The sequence below is a fragment of the Schistocerca cancellata genome, chromosome 11 (genome assembly GCF_023864275.1).
Source record: "Schistocerca cancellata isolate TAMUIC-IGC-003103 chromosome 11, iqSchCanc2.1, whole genome shotgun sequence".
Taxonomy (NCBI): Eukaryota; Metazoa; Arthropoda; class Insecta; order Orthoptera; family Acrididae; genus Schistocerca; species Schistocerca cancellata.
Window position 1 is genome coordinate 122467933 of NC_064636.1, and position 26355 is coordinate 122494287.

Sequence of the window (26355 nt, forward strand, 5' to 3'; positions counted from 1 at the left end):
GTGCCGTCGGTCGGACAGAAGGGAATTGGTTAAATAGTTGATCAGTCCTTGGGCCATACGTAGTTTGGTTTGCCATCCAATTATTTAACATCAACTCTTGGCTGCCTGTCTCACCTCACCTTACGTTTGAGTAATCTCCTCAGGCCGACCCTTGGAACAGTTCTGAGCTCCATTTGTTCTGTTTGGCTGGCCGCTGGTGGCCGAGCGGTTCTAAGCGCTTCAGTCTGGAACCGCGCGACCGCTACGGTCGCAGGTTCGAATCCTGCCTCGGGCATGGATGTGTGTGATGTCCTTAGGTTAGGTAGGTTTAAGTAGTTCTAAGTTCTAGGGGACTGATGACCTGAGATGTTAAGTCCCATAGTGCTCAGAGCCATTTTTTTGTTCTGTTTGTTTTTAATTGTGAATTTCATTTTAGTATGAAGCATTGTGGGAGGCCTTCAGCTGTGTATTAATTCAGTTTTGTAAGTTTTACATAAAGGGCGTAAGCTGTATTTAACTAATATTTTGAAGATTGGTGTGATTGTAAACAATTTTTTTGTTTGTAATGTAGGCTCTAAGCCCCAAGTTGTTTAATGTGTTATGTCTGGCCTTAATCTGAGGATTTACGTGTACCCCTTTTAATAAGGCCTTCAGCCATGTGTATTCTATAAAGGAAAACTATTTTATAAGAAGGAACGGGTTTCTTTTAAATTGTTTGTCTGACTTCTTGTTCAGCCTTCAGCCATTGTTTCAAATTTGTTTGTGGCCTTCAGGAGTGCAGTAAGTTTATATTTCTTTAATAGATTTCAGCCATTCTGTTGTAAGTTTAAAAAGAAATTTCTTCGTTAGAAAATTTATTAAAGTGCTTTAATTATAGTTGTGCTTCAGGCGTGTAGTGTAGGCCTTAGGCGCTATTTGTTTTCAATTGCATGTATTTTTCTTTAAATAATTACCTTCCATTTTTAATTGCTTTTGATTTCTAAGCCAAGATTTTAGGTATTCTTGTATTTGCTGTGGTTTTGGGCCTTCAGCCCAGAAAGCATCTCAAGTTTTCTTTTACTAGGCCTTGCTTAGTTGTGATCTTTTAAAACAACGTGTAAATAAGTGGTTCTTAGAAAAATAAAGTTGTGTGTTTGATTGTGCAACTCACAGTAACATTTTATGGCTCCATCCACAATCTTAATCTTATCCTGTGGGCTCTTTGAGTACCTACCAACCTGGTTTCAAGTGGTAGCAGAGTGTGGCTACATTTGTGATATTGCCATTGCTGTTACTGTTTGTTTGAATTATATTTCTGTTAGTGTTGAACCATATTGTCTTGGTTGTTGGTTGTTCAAGGTGACCTATTTCAATGGCGGCTATACCTATTTAAATGGCGGTCAATCAGTGCCTGGGGATGGCATGTTGAGGAAGGACCACCTTGCATATGAGTTCTCAATAAGGCGCCAGTCTACTGAGGGCAGTGTTCGAGATTCAGTGGCTCGTTTGTGTGCTACAGTTCTTCACCCAGTTGATGTCATGCTGGATGTGGTGGGTGAGACAGAAGCAGCCTTTGAGTTTTGGTTTAAGGCCATTAGCGTCCTTTAGGACACCATTTGTGTTTTGGAAGGCACTCAACCCAGTGGCAGTCAGTTAGACAGGGTGTGGGTACAGTTAATCCATTTATTCCTTGACATCATGTTATTGCCTTAAATTCTGGTAGCTCTTTTCGTTGTCAACTTCGAATAGTTTTCGGAGTTGCGGCTTAGCTTGGTACCTTCTTCAGCGCAGGGATGTTGGGTTGCCTATCAGTGTGTGTTCCCTCTGCCTGATTGGCTTCTAGTGGGTATATCGCTTCTTTTTGTTGCTGCACTAGCAATGGTACTGGAATTAGTCATCTTGCAGGACTTAGGTAGGTCTCTTTCTGGTGATTCGAGATCGGGTGCACAGTGGGCAGGTGCTCCCTCAGCATGGATGGGTCCAAGCGAGTGTCTCACTTGCAGCTTTTTGTCTTTGGCCTTTGTTAAGGAGCGTCCGATCAATTTTATTTGGGCATGTGACCCTGGGTTGATACTTGAAGGGGGGAGGTTGAGCCATGTGCAGCTCATGTCAATGCATTATTGCTTGACATCTTGTCAGGGCAGTACTGCTGTCTCGTTTCATATTAGATTTATTGGCGTCAATAAGTTGCTGGTTTGCCTGCCCATGAGTGGCAGCAGCAGCACTTATCGATAAGAGCACTGTCATACTATCTTTGGAGCGACCGCTAGTATATCTGGGTCTTCGTGTATTGGGAGTTCAGTTGGGACACAGCAACAGTGAGGTCTGGACAGCCATGACTCGCTTGACCATTGTGACCCACATGACTCGATTTGGACGACCTTGGTTGGTCATTAGGTCAATCGTCTCATCGGAAAATGTGTATTTGTTCGCCTACCGCTTCTGGGCTCTTTTTGTGTGTCGACTTGTGTTTCATCTTTGTTGATCCACAGTCACTGGTTTTAGAATTGTTCGAGTTGTTTGTGCAAGTGTTTTCGTGTAACCATGTGTAGCTTGTGTGGTTTTGACTAAACAGCTATTGTAATGCTGTCTGCGTGCTGCAGCTGGTCAGCCGGTTGGAACGGAGCAGCGAAGAAGTCTCCGTGGTGTGAGGCCAGGTCGGGACTGCTGACGGCGTGCAAGCACTGTCGGACTGTGAGGCGCTAGCTGCGAGAGCAAGAGAGTTCGTTGACCACCGGACTTGGACGCTGAAGTTGAGTGATCAGTTAACATGTTATGAAACCTCAACTATTGTAATATCTCTTCGTTCATTTGCGGGTTGTTGCTCCCTGGCGAGTTCAGGCTAGCAACAACATATGAAGTGTTTAAGTCGGCGGAATCTTGTGCTTAATTACTAAATTGGCTGTTACTTGCCAGTGAAGTGCACAAGCGATATTTTCTGCCCTGTGGCCGTTAACACCCCAGTTACCTGCCCTGGTCGTTAGCGTAATTCTCCAGCAGTGTGCCTTTGCTCATCATGTTGATGACGTCTGGCACAGCGTGTAGTTTGACAGCCCTTAAGTTGTTTGGTTCATTTTTTGCTTAGACTGGTTATTGTTCCCTAGGCTGTTTCTCAACGCCAATTTCTGAAGACGTAGTGCTGTTCATATCCTCGTCATCGGCCTATATTTTCCATCATTTTGCCGTTGGTAAAATGGAGGGGAATTGGTTAAATTGTTGGTAGGTCCTTGGTCCAGCCCTAATTTGGGTTGCCATGCGATTATTTAACTTCAGCTCCTTGTTACCTGTCTCACCTAACCTTACGTTTGAGTTACCTTCTCAGGCAAACCCTTGGAACACTTCTGAGCACCGCTTGTTCTCTTTGTTTTAAACTGTGATTTTCATTTTAATTTCAAGCATTGTGGGAGGTCTCAAACCGTGTATTAAATGGTTCAAATGGCTCTGAGCACTATGTGACTTACCTTCTGAGGTCATCAGTCGCCTAGAACTTAGAACTAATTAAACCTAACTAATCTAAGGACATCACACACATCCATGCCCGAGGCAGGATTCGAACCTGCGACCATAGCGGTCACTCGGCTCCACACTGTAGCGCCTAGAACTGCACAGCCGGCTGGCAAACCGTGTATTTATTGAGTTATTTAAATTTCACATGAATATCTTCAGCTGTGGTAGTCGGTCCTTGGTCCATCCCTAGTTTGGGTTGCCATGCGATTATTTAACTTCAGCACTTGGCTACCTGTCTCACCTCACCTTATGTTTGAGTTACCTTCTCAGGCAAACCCTTGGAACACTTCTGAGCACCACTTGGTCTCTTTGTTTTAAATTTTGATTTTCATTTTAGTTTGAAGTATTGTGGGAGGCCCTAAGCAGTGTATTAATTCAGTTTTTTAAAGTTTACATGAATTTCTTAAGGTGTGTAAATTAAAATTTTGAAAGTTGACATTATTTAAAAAAATTTTTTTCTTAAAATTTGTACTATCTGAAATTGTTTGTAATCCAGGATCCAAGCCGTTAGTTGTTCAATGTGTTATGTGTGGCCTTCAGCTGAGGAGATACGTGAACCCCTTTTAACAAGGCCTTCAGCCGTGTGTATTCTTTAAAGGAAAATTCTTTCATAAGAAGCTAGTGGTTTCTTTTAAATTGTTTGTCTGACTTGTTGATCAGGCCCTCAGCCATTGTTTCTAATTTCTTTGTGGCTTTCAGCTGTGCAATAAGTTAATATTTCTTTAATGAGGCTTTGGTTGTTCTGTTGCAAGTTTAAAAAGAAATTTCTTGGTTAGGAGATTTATTAATGTACTTTAATTATAGTTGTCCTTCAGATGTCTAGTGTAGGCCTTCAGGCGCTAATTGTTTTCAATTGCATGTTGTTTTTAAATTTCCTTCTGTTTTTAATTGCTTTTATTGCTTCAGATGTTCTTCTATTTGGTGTTTTTTTGGGCCTTCAGCCCAGAAAGCGTCTCAAGTTTTCTTTAACAAGGCCTTAGTTGTGTTCTTTTGGAGCAATGTGTAAATAAGTGGTTCTTAGGAAAATAAACCTGTGAGTACTGGTCGTGAGTCGTGCTTCGGTAGCTCAGATGGTAGAGCACTTGCCCGCAAAATGCGAAGGTCCCGAGTTCGAGTCTCGGTAGGGCACACAGTTTTAATCTGCCAGGAAGTTTCAGCCCATATTGTTCTCCGTTGCCTGTTGTACCAAAGCCAGGAGGAAAAGTTCGATTGGTATTAGATGCAAAGGAAATTAACAAAATTATAGTACCTGTGTGCATACATCCGAAGAACATCGATGAGTTAATACAGAAACTTCAAGATGTATCCTATTTAACCAGTATTGATTTGAGAAGTTCGTTCTGGCAAGTCCAGTTAGACAAGGACTCAAGAAAATATACTGCTTTTATATATGGAGGGAGAAGCTATCAGTTCTAGGTCGTTCCGTTTGGTCTCAATATCAGCTCTGGAGTTTTTATTTCTGCATTGGACTATGCCCTAGGACCAGAACTACGTAGTCGAATAACAATTTTTTTGGACGATCTATTAATTGCCTCTAAAACTTGGGAGGAACATGTACAACTTATTAGGAGGATTTTTGCTGTGTTCAAACAAACTGGTATAACTGCAACTCTAAAAAAAATCCCAATTTTCTCTACAGAGAATTAAATTCTTAGGACATATGATTAATGCCAAATGCATTCTTCCAACAGAAGCGAAGATTAGTGCGATAAAAAATTTTCCAACTCCAAGAAACAGAAGACAACTGAAAGGCTTTATAGGCTTGGCTTCAGTTTTCCGTCGATTTATTAGAACTCAAGCAATGAACTCTGAAGCACTAAACCAACTCCTGAGGAAAGATGTACCATGGCAATGGTCTAATGATTGTGAAAAGGCTTTTTGTGAAATTAAGGATCAACTGATAAGTGCTCCGTTATTATACCACCCTGATATGAATGTCAGGTTCTGTTCAGCCACTAATTCATCAGATGTGGGATTAGGATCTTGTTTATTTCAAATTAGGTATATTGATGGTGTAAAAACCTTTCGTCCAATTGCATTTGCTAGCAGAGTTTTATCCACCTGTGAAAGAGTATATACCACTACGGAATTGGAAGCTTTAGCAGTTATTTGGTCTTTAAAAAGGTTTAATTATTATGTATAGGGCTCAAGGTTCAAATGGCTCTGAGCACTATGGGACTTAACATCTATGGTCATCAGTCTAGGGCTAAAGGATAACCGTTTATTGTGACCACCAATCACTAGCCTTTTTACAAACTTGTAAGTTGCTGCATCCTCGTTTGTCAAGGTGGAAGCTGGCACTGCAAGAATACCAGTTTCAAATTATTTATGTAGCATGAAAAGAAAATATTATAGCTGTCGCATTGTCTAGATCTCAAGAAGGAATAGTAACTAAAATGGATGTAAATAATAAGGCAGAATTTCCAGTGCTTCTTCTTCAAGAAAATAATTACAAGTTATATTATATTCATTTATGTAAGACAATGGCTCAGCTTCAGAAGAAGGCTCGACGATGCAATGCTATAATACCACAATTCAATCAACAAAATCCTACGGTCAATTTGGAATACTACCGGCTTGTGAATAATATTTTATTTTTTGAATCTGGGGAGACTGAGAATCCAAAGTGGTGTGTCTGCATACCCGAAGAATATGAAGAACGATTAATTTGGTTTACACATTTGACCCGGGGTCATGGTGGCGTTGTAAAGTGTGCTAGTAAGATTAGATATTATTGTTACTTCCCAAATATAAGGCGAAATGTGCACAAAGTCATACAAAAATGTGTTCTCTGTCAAAAGGCTAAGCTGGACAACAAAGGAAATAAAATGGCCCTTCTCTCAATAATACCTGAAGCACCAAGATCACTTATATCATGTAATATTTGTGGACCACTTCCTAGAGCCAGGGGTGGTGTTAAGTACATTATTGGATTCTGTGATGTGTCTACAAAATATGTAAAACTATATCCTATAAAATCAGTAACTGCAAGAGCTGCCGCAGTAAAGTTTGTAAATGACTACATTCCTCATGCAGGGATTCCAAAATCTATAATCTCTGACAATGCGAAGATATTTACTGGATATTTATGGAGAAAATTAGTATAACAACTAGGAATAAAACAGATATTTACATCTTGCTACCATCCACAAGGGAATTTAATTGAACGGGTTTTCCGAGAACTATACAGATTCATGAGAACGTACTGTCATGATAAAAAAACTACCTGGATAAACTATTTGACCGAGTTTGAGCAGATTTATAATAATTTACCACATTGTTCTACAAACTTTACCCCCGAATGAACTGATGTTCAGAGATAACGAAAGAACCTTTTGGGTAGATAACTTGCCTAAACTCGAGAACACCAAAATGTCATGGGAAGAAAAAATTCGCAATGCTCTCATTAATATTACGGAGAAAGCGAGACTGCGAATGGAAATCCATAATAGAAACATCAAACGGATTCAGACTTTCAATATCGGACAGAAAATTCTTTTAAGAAGACACATCAAGACCATCAGAAAATGGAATCTAATTTAGACAGGTCCATATATAATAGTTGATATACCGAATCCCGGTGCGTATTTATTAGCATATCCGGATTCTGGAAGAATAAAAGGATTATTTCCCCATATAGACCTAAAGAAATGGCTCTGAGCACTATGCGACTCAACTTCTGAGGTCATTAGTCGCCTAGAACTTAGAACTAATTAAACCTAACTAACCTAAGGACATCACACACATCCAGGCCCGAGGCAGGATTCGAACCTGCGACTGTAGCGGTCACGCGGTTCCAAACTGACGCGCTTAGAACCGCACGGCCACACCGGCCTGCAGACCTAAAGAGGTACTTTTAAGGAAAGTGTTTCAAATTAAATGAAAAGCCTGTATGAAGTATTTGGGTGTTGAAAAAAAATAAAAGTGCGAAGGACAGTATGCCTCAGCTACTGTGATAGATTAAATGACAGCATGCCAAGCATCTGTGATAGTTTAATGAACAGTAAACGATTGCTTCTGTGATAGTATAGGAATATTTAGAAAAGTAAGTGGAACTGTAGCTATTGCTGCTGTGAAGACTTACGGGTTATCTGCCTACGCGATGATCACCAAAGGAGCTTGTGCGTGTGAAATAGTATACATTCAGGGAGTGTTAATCTCCAGAGACTAAGTTTACTGAAACTATATGACCGAATACGCCGCTTGCGTGTGAAGTTAGTGTTTGTAAACTGACAATTCACAGGAGAACAGATGAACTGCGTTAGGAAATTAGAATCGATTGCAACTGTCCACAGACATAAAGACTCGCTGTTTTTTTTTTTTTTTTTTTGCGCGAGCTAAATTCTATTCAAGAGAATTTCATTAACTAGCTTAGTGTGTGTTTATAAAATTAGAGTTAATAAGAAAGTTCTTCATTGAATTTATAATAATATGTCATTTTCCAGCTGGATTTGTTTATTGTTATATTGCATTCATATATGTTCATGAGAAAATGCGGCAATCGGAGTATAAAAGAGAAAAATTGGATCGTCAATCACTACTAAGAAAGATTAATTTCAGCTGGAGAGGTCATGCAGCAAGACTTAATTAAATGTTCTCTTTCAGCAAAATTTCATTGTAATCATGTATGAATAAGATATAATTTTTTTGGAAATTGTCTCAAATAATAAAGTTTTTGATATTCTGACATGCTATCTACATTCGTACTTGAAACCAAATTAGGAAAGAATCAGATCTACTTTCACCTGGAAAAGCCAACGAAACACAAAAAAAAATTAAAACCAGGATTAGAACCTTTCGGCTTATTCAAGAAGATGGATGAAATTATCCATGTTTTCAAAAATTGTTTTCCAATCTGGAGTTGTGATATTGTGCAACTACAGAATCGATTAAGACACCTGGATGTGGAAAGTATAAGACGAATGGATTTTCCCATTCCTCAGATGGAAGATTGGTTGGATCAGGTCCATATTTGAGTTCAAAATGAATCTGGAGAAATTCGACTAACCCTTCTCTTCCTGGAATCTTTAGTAGTTGACCATTCCTTAGATGAATTTCGATTGTTTCACGCCACAATCCTGAGTACCTGTTCCCGAAGTTCGTTCTGGTCTCTCAAATCCGTTACGTCTCCTGTCCGGTACGCCAATGCGACGCCTGTCCTCCGTGCCGTGTCTCATGTTCCTTTTCGATCAGTTTCACCGCAGTTCAGCAAGACATCGATGAAGAAAATTTTTCAGAAGATTGTAAAAATTTGCATGTGAAAAGATTTTTTTTTGGCTATGAGGCATATCTTATCTTTCCTATGAAATCTAGAATATCTCTGAAATTTCTAAATTATTCAGTCTTTCCTATCATCTGTGATACCTAGTTGGGGTCTAAGCCTCCAGGTTTTCCGGGGTTTCCCTGTGAAGGTCAGTTCCTGAATAGGTAGACCTGATTAACAACTATAAAAGTCCATCTTCCCTGGTTGTGTACGTGGGATGCGGGTATGCCCCAGTACAGGTGAAAGCAACAACTAGGTATCAAGGTAACGAAGATCGGTGTTACCTATACCAAATCTCTTTCAATTCTTGTAATCAAAAAATCTTACTAACTTCTTAAAATTTATAGGAACGTATGTTCCACAAATTCTAACGAGTTAGCTAAGCCAATAGTTACTTCGCAAAGTGGATACATATCAACTTTGCTCGCTGCGAGGAGCGATGTAATGTCTCTTGCAGCTGTCTCTCCGCGATATTTTCAGAAATTTTGTAAACTATATAACTCAGTACATATCTCGAAATATCTCTTCTTATCTTACCGATTCCTAAACTTTAATATACGATGATTATCAATCCAAAGTAGTTTCAAGCCCTATTATTCCTTGGAGCGTCCATTTACTCCATGGAATAGCTTCTCTGCTATCTATCTTTTCTCTTATGAAAAGAATGAAGGGGTGCTTGCCGATTAGTCGTGAAAGAACTAAGATGTATATGTAGGTATTGTTGAGCTAGTCGCCATCTTGATGAGATTCTGTATGAGAAGGAATTTAATACATGAACTAAACTAAAGTAAGTGTTTTCGCGTATTATTTAACTGATTATTATTATTGACAGTGTCTGCTTACTACGCTGTTATGCACGGGATCAGTGGGGAACGTCTGAGTTACACTGGACGAACCTGTCGTTTTGTACGCTCAAGATATCCAGTTTATTACTTTCAATAAATAGGCTAACACGGTCTTGCCAGCAGATCTCTGGTCTTCCCCATGTGATCACCGAAAGTTAATAATTATTACAAATGTTTTTAGGAGATCGACTGACAATTTTCGTCGCACCGAAACTTCGAAATTGCTTCACTGCCTTATGGAATTTAAGTTAAGCTCAATTTAATCAGGATAGAACATTATTGAACTGTGTGAATGTGATAAGCCTGCTTTGTGAATGAAAATTCCCTTAATATACGCATGTTTTTTACTATCCTGATCAGTGAAACTAAATCAGGCCGGTGTGAGAGAGGTATTTAAATTTTAGATCCCACAAAAATATTAAAACGGTGAAGAGACTTCTCGATCGCGAAATGCGGCTTCTCAGACCCCCAGACGCGACAGTCTCGCCTGCTGACGAAGCCATCCACATGAGAGTAGGCGGCATAACCAAACGAAACCATACGGCATGCCCCGCGGCCATCGGTGCAGTTTGATTGTCCTGACGCAAACCCTTCAGAAGTTATGACGATTTCATTTCACGTCGTTCAATAATTGTGACCCTCTATAATGAAAATTCAACATTTTTGCTCCTTAGTTCCCTAACTTATTCTCAACTATATTCGTACTTCAATCAAATTTTATTACTTAAATTTCCACTTTACTTACATTTAGTACAGCTAAGGAGTATGTTTTTCAGGCATTTTACAGTTATTGTATGATAAAAAGTTAAAATAATATCACTATAGCATTTAGTACTACCTGAACAAAATAAAAATTCGTCATTTGATGTAAATATACTCTTTTGTCAGTTGCTATAAGCGTTTCATTTAGTGCGTCGTACAGATCCAGCCTGACCGTTCTTGAAGTTATTTTTCGCCCGACCGTTCTAGGGTTAAAGGCAGTCTTGAGTAACGTCAACTCACCACTTGCTATCTCAAGCATGGCTGACGCTCACGACCGTTGCAGCGTGAATTTGAACGAAATCCGACCTGCATACTCAGACTAGCGCCACTCTCATGCGACTGGCGCGAAATTCGGATAGACGTTATCTTCTAGATGTAGGAACACGCCTACTGTGTTTCGTTTGTGTCGCACAACTCCTTGTTAGTGGTGTGATTTTTTTTTCCATCAGTGTATGAACAGCGAACCACGAAGATAAGCGTGAAGAGGTAGTTACTTGCTGACTGATGGAAGAGTAGGACTGGAGAACCTTCAGCAGAGGGTGCTACTTCCGAGACGGAAGACGTAACTCGCTTCAGATATAGTGCGGGTAGTGGCAATATGTAGCAGCAGTGATGTAATTGGCAGTTTCTCACACGACTGTAATGATTTGACTGAGCTTTTCGACAGGCACGAAGGAGCCACCGCATACGCGGTGACGCGGCCGACACAGCTAGTGTGCTCTGGAGCGCTGCAGGCACATTGTTGGCTACTGATTTAGCGAAGCAATTAAAGCCACGCGTGTGTAGATAACGCTACCGGCTTATTGTGCACCGCGGAAGGACGCCTACCGGACTGAATCAACACGCGAACGCGATGTACGTCGCGTCAGGATGTGTTTTCGTTTCCAGGAATGCGTCCTACAGAATGTGAATGTGCTATGTGGCATGTAATGTAGATTACTTCCTCCTGATTAGCCTAAACGATAAAAGCACGTACGTAGGTAGGGCTACCGGCCTATTTAGCCCTACGGAAGGTCGTCGGTGGCGCTAAATTGAGGCGCGAACGCGACTCTTGTGAGGTCGAGGCGTGGGGTCAGCGACCTCTCTCTAACGCCCTCGGAATGACCGCTTCGCACCCGAGTGGTTCCTCAGCTGACATCACGAGGCTGGATGCGTCCCATTCCAGTTCTCCTACCGAGGAAAAAAATATAGAACTGAACGCGAGGCCTCCGCATAGCAGTTAGAGAAGCCGACCACCTGCCTACGAAGGCAGACTTACTTCCGACATTGGCACATTAGGTCTGCAAAGAACTGCAAGCGCTTCAATGCGCCATTTGTTTACCTGTGCGTAATAGCGCTGTCTGCTTGGAACACCTTCAGTTAAAGCTGTCCCCACATGGAACACATTTCTCATCTCGAACTTTCCCCCTTCTGCTTACTGGTGTGAAATTACTTTAGATGTTCCACAGGGTTCGATCATGGGTCCCCTTCTGTTCTTGATACATGTAAATGACCTTCCCTCTTATCTGAAAAAGAAGCTAAATTGACACTTTCAATCGTTTCAGTTGTATTTTGGTCCTTTATTACTATACCTCTACTGGTGTCGTGTCGTTAAAGCCACATCTTCAGGTGACATGATTAAAACATTAGAGCGGAAAAGCTCGGAATCTTTTTCTTCACGACATTCATTATTCCCTCTAGTACCAAGGAAGTCATTCCCTCATGTCTTAAAAGATATCCTATCTACTTGTCCCTTCTCCTTATCAGTGTTTTCCACATATTCCCTTCCTCTCCGGTTCTGCACAGAACCTCCTCATTCCATACCTTGTCAGCACACCAAATTTTCAACATTCGGCTATAGCGCCACATCTCAAATGCTTCGATTCTCTTCTGTTCCGGTTTTCCCACAGTCCACGTTTCACGACCATACAATGCTGTACTCTAGACGTACATTCTCAGAAATTTCTTCCTCAAATTAAGGCCGGTATTTGAGAACAGTAGACTTCTCTTGGCCAGGAATTCCCTTTTTGCCGTCGCTAGTCTGCTTGTGATGTCCTCCTTGCTCCGTCCGTCATTGGTTATTTTACTGTATTGGTAGCAGAAGTCCTTAACTTCATCCACTTCGTGACCATCAATCCCGATGTTAAGTTCTCGCTGTTCTTATTTCTACTACTTCTCATTACCTTCGTCTTCCTTCGATTTACTCTCAGTCCATACTCTGTATTCATTAGACTGTTCATTCCGTTCAGCAGATCATTTAATTCTTCTTCACTTTCACTCAGCGAATCGTATCATTGATATCCTTTCAGCTTGAATTTTAATTCCACTCCTGAAGCTTTCTTTTATTTCCATCATTGCTTCCTCTATGTACAGATTGAACAGTATACTACATCCTTGTCTTACACCCTCTTTAATACGAGCACTACGATCTTGGTCGTCCATTCCAATAATTCCTTCTTGGTTGTTGTACACATTGTATATGACCCGCCTTTCCCTATAGCCTGCCCCTACTTTTTCAGAATTTCGAACATCTTACACCATTTTACATTATCAAACGCTTTTTCCAGGTCGACAAATCCTATGAACGTGTCTTGATTTTTCTTTAGTCTTCCTTCCATTATTAACCGCAACGTCAGAATTGCTTCTCTCGTGCCCTTACCTTTCCTAAAGCCAAACTGATCGTCATCTAGCGCATTCTCAATTTTTTCCCAGTCTTCTGTATATTATTCTTGTAAGCAACTTGGATGCATGCGTTGTTAAGCTGATTGTGCAATAATTCTCGCACTTGTCAGCCCTTGCCGTCGTCGGAATTGTGTAGATGATGCTTTTCCGAAAGTCAGACGGTATGTTGCCAGACTCATACATTCTACATACCAGCGTGCATAGTCGTTTTGTAGCCACTTCCCCAATGATTTTAGAAATTCTGACGGACTGTTATCTTTCCTTTCTGCCATATTTGATCTTAAGTCTTCCAAAGCTCTTTTAAATTCTGATTCTAAACTGGATTCCCTATGTCCTCTAAATGGACTCAGACAAATCAGACAAATCTTCCTCCTCGTAGAGGCTTTCAATGTCTTCTTTCCACTTATTCACTCTTTCGTCTGCATTTAACGGTGGAATTCCCGTTGCACTCCTAATGTTATCGCCCTTGCTTTTAATGTCACCGAAGGTTGTTTTGACTTTCCTGTATGCTGAGTCTGTCCCTCTGACAATCATTTCTTTTTAGATGTCTTCACATTTTTCCTGTAGCCATTTCGTCGTAGCTTCCCTGCACTTCCTATTTATTTCATTCCTCAGCGACTTGTATTTCTATATTCCTGAGTTTCTCGGAACATGTTTGTACTTCCTCCTTTCATCAATCAACTGAAGTATTTCTTCTGTTACCCATGGTTTCTTCGCAGCTACCTTCTTTGTACCTATGTTTTCCTTCCCAACTTCTGTGATGGCCCTTTTTAGAGATGTCCATTCCTCTTCAACTGTACTGCCTACTGCGCTATTCCATATTGCTGTATATATAGCGTTAGAGAACTTCAAACGTATCTCGTCATTCCTTAGTACTTCCGTATCCCACTTCTTTGCGTATTGATTCTTCCTGACTAATGTCTCGAACTTCAGCCTGCTCTTCATCACTACTATATTGTGATCTGAGTCTATATCTGCTCCTGGGTACGCCTTACAATCCAGTATCTGATTTCAGAATCTCTGTCTGACCATGATGTAATCTAATTGAAATCTTCCCGTATCTCCCGGCCTTTCCAAGTATACCTCCTCCTCTTGTGATTCTTAAACAGGGTATTCGCTATTACTAGCTGAAACTTGTTACAGAACTCAATAGTCTTTCTCCTCTTTCATTCCTTGTCCCAAGCCCATATTCTCCTGTAACCTTTTCTTCTACTCCTTCCCCTACAACTGCATTCCAGTCGCCCATGACTATTAGATTTTCGTCCCCCTTTACATACTGCATTACCCTTTCAATATCCTCATACAGTTTCTCTATCTGTTCATCTTCAGCTTGCGACGTCGGCATGTATACATGAACTATCGTTGTCGGTGTTGGTCTGCTGTCGATTCTGATTAGAACAACCCAGTCACTGAACTGTTCACAGTAACACACTCTCTGCCCTAACTTCCTATTCATGACGAATTCTACTCCCGTTATACCATTGTCTGCTGCTGTTGATATTACCCTATATTCATCTGACCAGAAATCCTAGTCTTCTTTTCACTTCACTTCACTGACGCCTACTATAGCTAGATTGAGCCTTTGCATTTCCCTTTTCAGATTTTATAGTTTCCCTACAACGCTCAAGCTTCTGACATTCCACGCCCCGACTCGTAGAACGTTACCCTTTCGTTGATTATTCAATATTTTTCTCACGGTAACCTTCCCATTTGCAGTCTGCTGGAAATGCGACTGGGGGAATGTTCCGAAATCTTTTGCTGAAGGAGAGATCATCACGACACTTTTTCAATTACAGATCACATGTCCTGTGGATACACGTTCCGTTTCTTTAATGCCGTGTTTTCCATTGCCTTCTGCATCCTTATGCCGTTGATCTTTGTTGACTCTTCCGCCTTTAGCGGCAGTTTCCCACCCCTAGGACGACAGAGAGCCCTGAACCTTTGTCCCCCCCTCCCTCCGCCCTTCTTTGACAAGGCCGTTGGCGGAATGAGGGTGGTGACCTATACCGGAAGTCTTCGGCCGCTAATGCTGATTATTAATCCAAGTTTAAGCAGCGGCGGGATTCAAACCCGGGACCGAAGGCGTTTTAACCATCAATCAAAGACGCTAACCCTAGACCACAGCTCCTGTATCTCTTTCTTATACGCAGTGGTTAAAATTTTCATTTGGTGTTCAGCACGCTGGACTCGCATGACGGTTCAATCCTGTGTCCAGCCATCCCAATTTAGGTTTTCCTTGATCTCCCTAAATCACTTCAGGTAAATGCTGGGATGGCTCCTGTGAAAGGTCACGGCCGACTTCCTTCTCCATCGTTCCGTAATCTGATGGGACCGATGACTTTGCTGTATGGTCCCCTCTCCTGAATCAACCAACTAACCGTAATCTTCAGGCCAGCCTTATTGTATTCCTCTTCAAGCTTGCATATCATATACCTCATACCATATTCTGCTAGTACAATCCTACTCTATTTCTTTTAGTTTTCCCACAATTTTCTTTTTCAGTAAAATATTCTGTATCTTCTAGGGTTATTAAATCAGTGTTAACATAATCAGTTACATTTTCATAATGATTACTTGCCCATGGATTATACTACAGATTCTTGTAATTTTCTATCCGTTATTCCTGACATATTACATTTATTTGTTCTACATCGAATCTGTTTTAGTCTCTTAACATTGTTAAAGCAAAGTGCTATCTGTCATAAACATCACATTCTGTCTCTGCTTCAAATGTAACAACCACGATGCGCCTTTCTTGTTAGTGATTCTGCTTTCTTCTCATCGGTCTATATCTTTCGCTTGCTTGATCATTGCAGCAAACACTCGTATAGTCTTTGTTTCTCTTAAACTATTTATTTAATTTTTTCATTCCAAATTACAATTCTTTTCTCCTTTCGCCATTTAGTTTGCTTACTTACTGCTTCAACTGCTGTCTTATTTATGCAGTATTTGATGTTCCCGATTCCATCATTTTGTGTAGGTGAATTTACTAAATAATATTGCGATCTTTGGTGGTAGAGATCTGAAGATGAAGGATCTTTTAGAAACTGTAATTTAAAATTGATTGACTTTTCTTTCCCTGTAGGGGATGAGCCCACGAGTCTCCTTCACTATATTAGAAATGCTGTTTTGGCCATAACAAAAAATGGTCTCTGTAAATATCACACTGCGTGAAAATTTTAATGTGTTACACTAAGGAAAGAAACAACTCACTTACTAAAATATATAACTCATTTATCTGATGTGTTGGGCCAAGTGTTTCTATGAATAGTTTTCTTTCGGAAGAACGTTTTAGTTACTATGAAGTTAGTGTATGTAAAAAGACTTCTTCTCTCATTACCATTTGAATTTACAGTATATCCTCCGTATCTCCCCACCACGCCTTTAATCCTGTTATTACCCACTCAGACATTCGAACCCTCACATAAATAAATCAAGTATGGTTCGTTTACTTCCGCACACACAAGCAGGACCTTTTCGTAAACATTATCTGAGTCCTATATTCATCTCCTTTCAGACCAATGATCTCCAGTCACAGGTAGGTGACCTTGCTCTGTTTTCGACCTTAAAAGCGTTAATCACTCATTATGAAAAGTGCAGGGTGTAATTCTCTCCTTCCACTCTGAATCTGTTATCATGGCTATGCCCGTCTGCCCATGAACCTGTTTCTCAACGCCTCTGTATAAAAACGTATAATGATGTAAATCTGTTGTTTCTCTTAATTTACTGGTTATAAACTGCAGATTGAAACTAAAGAAATTGAAAAAGGTAGTAAATTGAGGAGATGGGACTTTGATAAGTTGAAAGAACTAGAAGTTATTGAGAATTTTAATGAGAGCAATAGGCATCGATTGACTGAAACAAGGGAAAGGAGTACAGTAGACGACGACTGGGTAGTTCTGAGAGATGAAATAGTGAAGGCAGCAGAGGATCATATAGATAAACAGAAAAGGGTTAGGAGAAATCCTTAGATATTACGGGATATAATGAATTTAATTGACGAAAGGAGAAAATATAACAATGGAGCAAATGAGGCATGTGGAAAGGACTACAAACATCTAAAAAATGAGACTGACTGTAAGTGCAAAATTGCTAACCATGGATGGCTAAAGGACAAATGTAAGTATATAGACCCATATATAACTAGGGGAAAGATAGACACCGCCCACAGGAAAACTGTAGAGATATTTGGAGAAAAGAAGAGGAACTGTATGGATATCATGTGCTCAGATGGAAAACTAGTAATAAGCAAAGAAGAGAGAGCTGAAATTTGGAAGGAGTATAGAGGGTCTTTGCAGGGAAACTAGCTTGAAAGATGTAAATGAATGTCAGATAGAGGATACGATTCCGCGAGAAGAATTTGACAAAGATCCGTACGGAATTTCCTCAGAGCTACTGATACTTCTGGGAAATCCAGCCATGAGACAAACAAAACTCTTCCATCTGGCGTGCAAGATGCATGAGATAGGCGAAATACCCTCAGACTTCAAGAAGACCACAAACAACATTAATGGCTGCAAATGATCTCCAGGCAGAAGAACGTAACTATTTGAAGTCAGTGATCGGTCCAGCTGGACTAAAAGGCCCAGTCTGCTCTATGTAAACACAGACTGCACCATTGTGGAGCCGCCGCCAGCTTGCACAGTCTCTTGTTGACAAGTTGGTCTATGGCTTTATGGGATCTGCGCCACACTCAGGACTTACCATCAGCTCTTACCAATTGAAATCCGTACTCATGTGGCCAGGATATGGTTTCCCAGTCGTCTAGACTTCAGCCGGTCTGGTCAGGAACCCAGGAGAGGCGCTGCAGGCGACGTCGTGCTGTTAGCAAAGGCAGCCTGACCGGCCGTCTGCTGCCACAGACCATCAACACCGAATTTCGCCTCGTCGTGACACACTGATTTCTGTGGTTATTTCATGCACTGTAGCTTGTCTGTCAGCACTGACAACTCTACACAAACGTGGCTGCTCTCGGTCGTTAAGTGAAGGCCTTCGGCCACTGCGGCCTCCGTGCTGAGAGGTACTGCCCGATATTTGGTATTCTCGGGACACTTTTGACGCTGTGGCTGTTGGGATATTGAATTCCCTAATGATTTCGGGCGTGGATTCTGTAGCTCCAACTACCATCTGCGGTCACAGTCCGTTAATTTCCCGCGTGCGGTTATAATCACGTCGGAATCCTTTTCACACGAATGGGTACAAATGACAGCTGCGGCAGCTGTACCTCGTGTATGCGATCCTATCGACATCTGTTTATGTGCATGCCGCTATAACATCACTTCTGTCACCTTTTAATGAGTAGATTATGACAAAATTTTAAATTTCTACATACGGCGAATAATTGTGTGAAATATTGAAAATGAAATTTTTGTTGCCACTGGAGTCCACTATGTAGAGAACCTGGAAGTGGTACAGTGTTCTGGGATAGCGGTATAATAATGTATGCAATTGTAATCGTAATCAGAAAAATAAAAAATTTTCCTAAAGTAAATGTCTGATACCACAGTACCAGATTTACAGGCTTGTGTGTCGATAGTAATGCTTCTGGAGTCAAAGCATTCATCTGCCCTGACAAGGAAGAGTAGTAGACAATTCAAACTTCGCAAATTAGAAAAAAAAGGAGAGAAGGTCGTTGGAAAATGAAATGAGGAATTCCATTTCGCTAGCAAACCACGCTAACCTGGCAGCGGCGAATTACACTCCAACAGCTGACACAAGCTGCAAAACAGGAAGAGCAGAAGGACAGGGTCGCACAGATACGATGGACGAGGAGTGGGGGAGAGATGGTATCGGCGGTGGACAAGCGCCCAGTTCGCAGGGACCGCTTTGTGGCATGTGGCGGCACAATTACAAAAGAGCAGGACAGCCGGGGGCGACAGACAGTGCAGGGTCGCAGCACTGCGACCGGGACAGCGCAGAACGGAGGTGGAGGCGGAGGCAGAGGCAGGCGTAGAGAGGTAGAGAGACGCGCCGGCTCCAAGCATGGGGCCCGGAGCGCTGCTGATGTTGGCGGCGGCGGCGGCGGTGGCGGGCATCACCAGCGCCAACATCGCCCTCGCCGTGAGTACCCGCCCTGCTTCTTCTCTGCGTCAGCCGCTCAAACGACGGCATTTTTCCCCGTGGAATTTCACACGACCTCCCCCTCTTACGGCTCATCATTGCGGTTCTACGTGACTACCACTACTGGAGCTTTTCCAAACTGTGATCAGTCCCACATGCAGGTGGGAGAAGGTTGCGGACGCACCCTCCCCCTCCATCCCCCCCCTCCGAAAAAGTTTGGGCTTAAACTGAGTACAATGGAAAGCCGAAGAAACTGATACAGCTGCCTAATATCGTGCGCGGCTCCTACCAGCACACAGAAGTGTTGCAACACGACGTGGCATGGACTCTATTAGCGTCTGAAGCAGTGCTGGAGGGAACTGACACCACGAATCCTGCGGGGCTGCCCATAAATCCGTAACAGTACGAGGGGGTGGAGATCTCTTCCGAACAGCACATTGCACGATATCCCAGATACGCTCGATAATGGTCATATCTGGGGAGTTTGGTGGCCAGCGGAAGTGTTTAAATTCAGAAGAGTGTTCCTGCAGATACGCTGTAGGAATGCTGGATGTATGGGGTGTCGCATTGTCCTGCTGGAATTGCTCAAGTCGGTCGGAAAGCACAATGGACGTGAATGGATGCAGGTGATCAGATAGGATACTTACGTAATTGTCACGTGTCAGGGGTCCAATATCACTCCAATTGCACACAGCCCACACAATTACAGAGCCTCCACCAGCCTGAACAGTCCCCTGCTGACATGCAGGGCCCACAGATTCTTGAGGTTGTCTCCATACCTGTGCACTTCCATCCAATCGATACAATTTGAAACGAGACACTTCCTACCTCTCAGCATGTTTCCACTCATCAACAGTCCAGTCTCGGTGATGATGGGCCCAGGCAAGGCGTAAAGCTTTGTGTCGTGCAGCCATCGAGGGTACACGATGTTCCGTTCAATGGTTCGCACGATGACGTTGACGGCCCAGCACTGAAATCTGCAGCATTTTGCGCTGTCACGCTGAACGATTCTCTTCAGTCATCTTTGGTCCCATTCCTGCAGCATCTTTTCCTGGCCACAACAATTGCGGGGTTTAGATGTTTTACTACAGTTCCGATATTCAGTGTACACTCGTGAAATGGTCGTACGGGAAAATCCCGACTTCATCGTACTTGAGGCGCTGTGTCCCATCGCTCGTGCGCCGACTACAACGTCACGTTCAAACTCACTTAAATCTTCATAGCCTGCCACTGTAGCATCAGTAACCCATCTAACAACCGCGCCAGACACTTGTTTTCGCAGCGACCGCAGCGCCGTATTCTGCCTGTTTACAAATCTCTGTATTCGAATACGCATGCCTACAACAGTTTCTTTGGTGCTCCAGTGTACTTTCTTAATATTATTCAATCTTGATTATGACTGAAAGTGAAAAGGGGGTAAAGAAGTTGATGAACAACAGCAGATTCACCAACCTAAATGAGACTAAAACTCTTGTGAAGCAGAGTAGATGGTGGACAGTTTCATCACTAAATCTGTATTCACGCAAGGTTTTCCGTGTAGTTGGAAATAAATAAATAATCTTAGGATACGTTTCAGATAACTATCTTCCTGTTTCGAGTCTCTGTGCCATACTTAGACATACAAGTCTGCATCTGGGCCATTTCTGAACAGGAAATAATAGACTCAAGGTCTTTCGAACCTTTGTTCGAAAACTTGTATAAATTAAATTTATGCCTTTCGTGTAGAAAAAAATAGTGACTGAATTCAGCAGGAACTGTCACTTGGAGTGGAATAGACCTATAAATGAGAGCATGATCTCAAAGCCCCTGTCCAATCATGTCAAAGTAAGCATCTCCAACCACATAAAAAGTGAAGACATTCGCTCGCTTAACTAGCGATTATTCATCGAACAACTTGTAAGACAACTTTCGATCCAATTTGTTTGTTATAGTGTGGGTGTGTTATCAGTGAAGAAGGAAGTGCGGTAAACCAGCGCTTCACTATCTTGTATCCTTACTTCAACTGTACTGCAGATACAAAGAAGGTCACCATAGCATCTCCAATCACTGGAATTAATGCGAGTGATGCGAATCATTTAGTTCGTAATTTCAATTTTTAAAAACAGAAATGTCATTAAGCATCTCATCCACGCCATAATAACTTCTAAGCAAGACAAATTTATTTAACGAGTTGTAAAGATGCTTCTCTTCGAAAGCCGGCAAAAAAGTCAATTTCAAGTAAATATATCTGAAATTCTAAGTCACAGCGATCGGCGTTTGATCACTCGTTATTCCTATGCACGACACTGGACAGAATTCTTGTCCATCAATTCGATATAACAAACAAATAAGTAAGACTACCCCCCGCCATGATCTTATTTCGTGTTTCTGCTGTCTAGGTAGGCTACATCAAATAATTAAATTACAATCTTACTAGGGAAAGGTAAGACCTAAATAAGGGATAAGGTTAGATAAATTAATAGTAAACGTTGAAGGTGCCGACTCATGTAAGTAGTAACGCGCACTAACCAGCCAGTCCCGGAAAAATTGTATAAAAAGGCACAGCGAAGGGAGTACTAAGTGAGATTGATACTTCAGTAACACTGCTGTAAATTAAACAAATATTCATCTAGTTTGTGCTATTAACACGTTCACGGATCATTTAATGCGAATGAAAACAGAGAGTCAAATCTCGTCGACCTGACCGATCTATTGAAAGGTTTAATCGAGACTGTATTTATATTATAACGTAAAAAGTCACCGTAGGTAAAATTAGCTTTCCAATTTGCGCCCCTCCCCGGAAAAATAGTTTTGCGTGGAAACCTCCCTGTGGTCTGCAAAAATGGCGCTACGCACTATGGTACTTAACATCTGAGGTTATCAGTCCCCTAGACTTAGAACTACGTAATCCTAACTAACCTAAGGACATCACACACATCGATGTCCGAGGTAGGATTCGAACCTGCGACCGTAGCAGCCGCATGGTTCTGTGTTTTGAACTTACAAAAAAATGATTGGGGTATCATACAGCTCATTGTGATAAACGCATTCTCTGAAAATTATTTCGTTTAATTAGTTCACGTGCCCACTCGAATAGTAAACTGTTGTAAAGACGCACTCGACCTCTTGGCAACAAATAATCCTGAGTTAATGACGAGCAGCAGAACGGATACAGGGATTAGCGAACACAGGGTGGTCGTAGTGAAATTGAATACTGTAACGCCCGAACCCTCCAAAAATAAATATACATTTATTAAAAAAAGCAGATAAAAATTCACTTACGCCTTGCAGAGAGACAATCTCCTCTCCTTCCAAAATAACAACGTAAGTGTAGACCAGATGTGGCTTGCACTCAGTGATATAATAATGACAGCAATTGAGAGATTTATACCAAATTAATTAACAAACGACTTTATACGCAAAACAGTGCTCAATTTTGTTGCAGAAACAACGAGAAAAGCGTGTCAAATTTAAACGAACGCATAATCCACAAGACTGACAATCTATTACAAAAACTCGAAATATAGCGCGCACTTCAATGCGAGATGCTTACAGTAGTTTCCACAATAAAACTTTGTATCGAAACCCGGCAGAAAATCCAAAGAGATTCTGTTAGTATGTAAAGTATGCAAGCGGAAAAACGCAATAAATGCCTTCTCTGCGCGATACCAACAGAAATACTGCGGATAACAGTGCTGCTAAAGTAGAGTTACTACACACAGCGCTCCTAAATTCCCTCACCAAAGAAGACGAGGTAAATATGTCAGAATCAGAAACAACAACAGCTGCCCCCATGAGAAACTTAGAAGTAGATATCCTCGGAGGTAGAGCAGCAACGTAAAACACTTAATGAAAGCAAGTCCCTCGGTCCTGACTCAACACCAACTACATTCGTTTCAGAGTATGCTGATGCAATAGCTCCATACTGTACACTCATATACAAGCACTCGACGAAAGATCCCTGCCCCAAGACTGGAATGTTGCACAGATAACACCAATATTCAAGAAAGAAAATAGGAATAATCCATTAAGTTACAGGTTCGTATCATCAACATCGATATGCAGCAGGTTTTTCGAACATATTTGTATTCGAACATTACGAATCACCTCGAAGAAAACTGTCCATTGACAAACAATGAACATGAATTTAGGAAACATCACTTTTGTAAAACACAACTAGCTCTTTACTCACACCAAGTGTTGAGTGCTACTGACAAGGGATTTGGAATTCATTCCATATTTCTAAGTTTTTGATAATGCTTTTGACACCGTACCTCACAGGCGGCTTGTAGTCATATTGCGTGCTTATGGAATACCGCCTCAGTTTCGCGAGTGGATTAGTGATTTTGTGCCACAGAGGCCACAGTTCGTGGTAATTGAGGGAAAGCCATCAAATAAAACAGAAGCGATTTCTGGCGTTCACCAAGGCGGTGTTACAGGCCCTCCGCTGTTCTTTATCTGTATAAACGATTTGACAGAGAATCTGAGCAGCCCTCGTAGGTTGTTTGCATATGACGCTGCCATCCATAGTCTAGTAAAGTTATCAGATGATCAAAAACAATTGCAAAACGACTTAGAGAAGATGTCTGTATGGTGCGAAAATTGGCATTTGACTCTAAATAATGAAAAGCGTGAGGTCATCCAAGTGAGTGCTAAAAGGAATGCGTTAAACTCCGGTTACACAAGTTACACCATAAATCAACCAAATATGAAGGCCGTAAATTACAATTACGAACAACTTAAGGGGAGCACACCCTGCCTATCTAACTCGTGTTAATTTAGGCAAGTATTTGACGAACTTCTGAAAAACTATTTGATGCAGGACCTTTTACTCTATGTTACATGATGCTAATAGAGTCAACTGTACTAAAATATACTTTATCCTTTTTATAGTTTTTAAGAAATACTTTTTTAAATTTACTAACAAAAATATTAAGTTTTTTCTGCAGATAATATTTTTTTTAACTTCCTAATGGGGGAATATTAATGAATGTAGTACCAGAGGTGGCTTTTTATGTTATACATTGTCTCTAAAAATTTCATACATTTATCTATGATAGTTTCTGATATAATGGGGCATATGTACCGAAAATTTTAATTTGTGGGAAATTGACTTTAAAGAAAAACTTTTGAAATTTGTTACTTACAGTTAATTAAAACTGTCCTGCTGCATATGATGGCTCTTCTTGGGCCTCTAGCAGGTCTTCCAGCTTCTGTTTCACCTTCCTGGATGTTTGTCCAGCTTTCTTGGCAATATTACATGCAGACCTGTCTGCATCGGCTATCCACATTTTAGTGCAATGTTGCAGCCCAGTGATCATATTTTCACCAGGATTAATTGACTTCAAATGGCTCTGAGCACAACGGACTTAACATGTGAGGTCACCAGTCCCCTAGAACTCAGAACTACTTAAACCTAACTAACCTAAGGACATCACACACATCCATGCCCCAGGCGGGATTCTAACCTGCGACTTAGCAGTCGTGCGGTTCCGCACTGAAGCGCCTAGAACCGCTCGGCCACCGCGGCCGGCCAAATTTTCACACTCTGTGACTCACCACACTGTCTACATTGTACAAATTTAGAAATTACATCTGATAATATTCTCAAATTTATGATAATGTTACTGCACTCCTTGTCACTTACAGTAAATTCGTTGTAACTCTCTTCAAATGGTGAGAGCTTCTTTCATGATGCACTTGTTGAAAAAATACAGTTAGAAACATCGTTGCCAGGCGACATAACGTCTTGTATAGAAGGATTTCTAAATTGTTTCCTCTAAATTGTCGTTTCTTGAAAATGCCTTTCCGTTTTGTCATCTTCAATAAACACTACAAAACACACGTGAAAAAGTACTGCAAACGTAAGTATAACAACTACTCGCAATCACACTTGAACAAAACTAAGCGTGTGTCTGAAAGCAGAAACAAAAGAATACCGACCGTTGCATTCCAGGTATAGCCAACACACTTGGGAGTAAAAAAAAATCCCTAACTTGCAGTGTAGAGGATATAAAGATCTGAAATATATGCAGGAAAGTGGGTGATAGAAAAGTGGGTGATAGAAAAGTGGGTGATAGAAAAGTGGGTGTGGCATATAAGCACACGTGGCAGGAAAATGCTCTTTAAATGCTGGAAAAAAACTTTTTTCAGCAAAATCGTTTTCAGAGTAGTTAAAGAAAACCTTAATCTATCGAAATATGATGAAAACCGAAAATCGAGTTTTTTCGACCTGAACCACTGTGTGGTCCCCTTAAACTGAAAAGAACACATAGAAAACGTTGTGGGTTCAAAATGGCTCTAAGCACTATGGGACTGAACATCTGAGGTCATCAGTCCCCTAGACTTAGAACTACTTAAACCTTACTAACCTAAGGACATCACAAACATCCATGCCCAAGGCAGGTTTCGAATCTGCGACCGTAGCAGCCGTGTGGTTCTGGACTGAGGCACCTAGAACCGCTCGGCCAGAGAGTCCGGCCAACGTTGTGGGGAAAGCGAATCAAAGACTGCGTTTTACTGGCAGAACACTTAGAAGATGCAACAGACCTACTAAAGAGACAGCCTGTATTATACTTGTCCGTCCTCTTTTGGACTAGTACTGTGCGGTGCGGGACCATTACCAGATAGCATTAATGGAGTACACCGAGGAAGTTCAGAGGAGAGCAGCACGTTTTGTATTATCAAGAAATACGGGAGAGAGTGTCGCGGACTTGATACAGGATCTAGGATGGACATCATTAAAACAAACGCGTTTTTCGTTGTGGAGGAATCTTCTTACGAAATTTCAATCACCAACTTTCTCCTCCGAATGCGAAAACATCTTGTTGACGCCGACCTATACAGGGAGAAACGATCATCATAATAAAATAAGGAAAATCAGAACTCTTTTCCCACGCGCTGTTCGAGAGGCGGATAATAGAGAGTTATTGTCAAGGTGGTTCGATGAACTGTCTGTCAGGCACTTTAGTGTGATTCGGGGAGTACTGATGTAGATGTAGATGCAGATGTAGATGTACACCTCCATCTATATACGTATAGTGCAAGCCACCATGTGGTGCATGACAGAGGCTACGTCACACCACTAGAAGTAATTTCCTTTCCTGTTCCTCTTTTCTATAAAGTGAGGGAAAGACGACTGTTTACACCTCTGTAGGAGTGCTAATTTCTCTTACCTTTCTGTGCCTTACGCGGAATGAACGGTGGCGGCATAGAGTCGTTTGCTATCAGCTAATGCTTATCGTTCTGTATTTTATAGATTTCATGCAATGTTTCACAACAAAAAAATCTAAAAATTCTGAACACTCCATCGGCAAGCGC

The 26355-nt window shown here is 41.4% G+C and overlaps 1 protein-coding gene across 4 annotated transcripts in view; it reads left to right on the forward strand.

The window, feature by feature from the left end:
- Positions 1-18851: 18851 nt before the first annotated feature.
- LOC126108575 (uncharacterized) overlaps positions 18852-26355 on the forward strand; it is a 105915-nt gene continuing 98411 nt past the window's right edge. For 3 of the 4 annotated variants that reach the window (XM_049913863.1, XM_049913864.1, XM_049913865.1), the window contains exon 1: positions 18855-19056. In XM_049913863.1, the coding sequence (XP_049769820.1) occupies positions 18979-19056 (78 nt within the window). In that variant the 5' untranslated portion in view covers positions 18855-18978. Of the gene's footprint in view, positions 19057-26355 lie in introns of all 4 variants that reach the window. The other variant, XM_049913866.1, reaches the window with a different exon arrangement.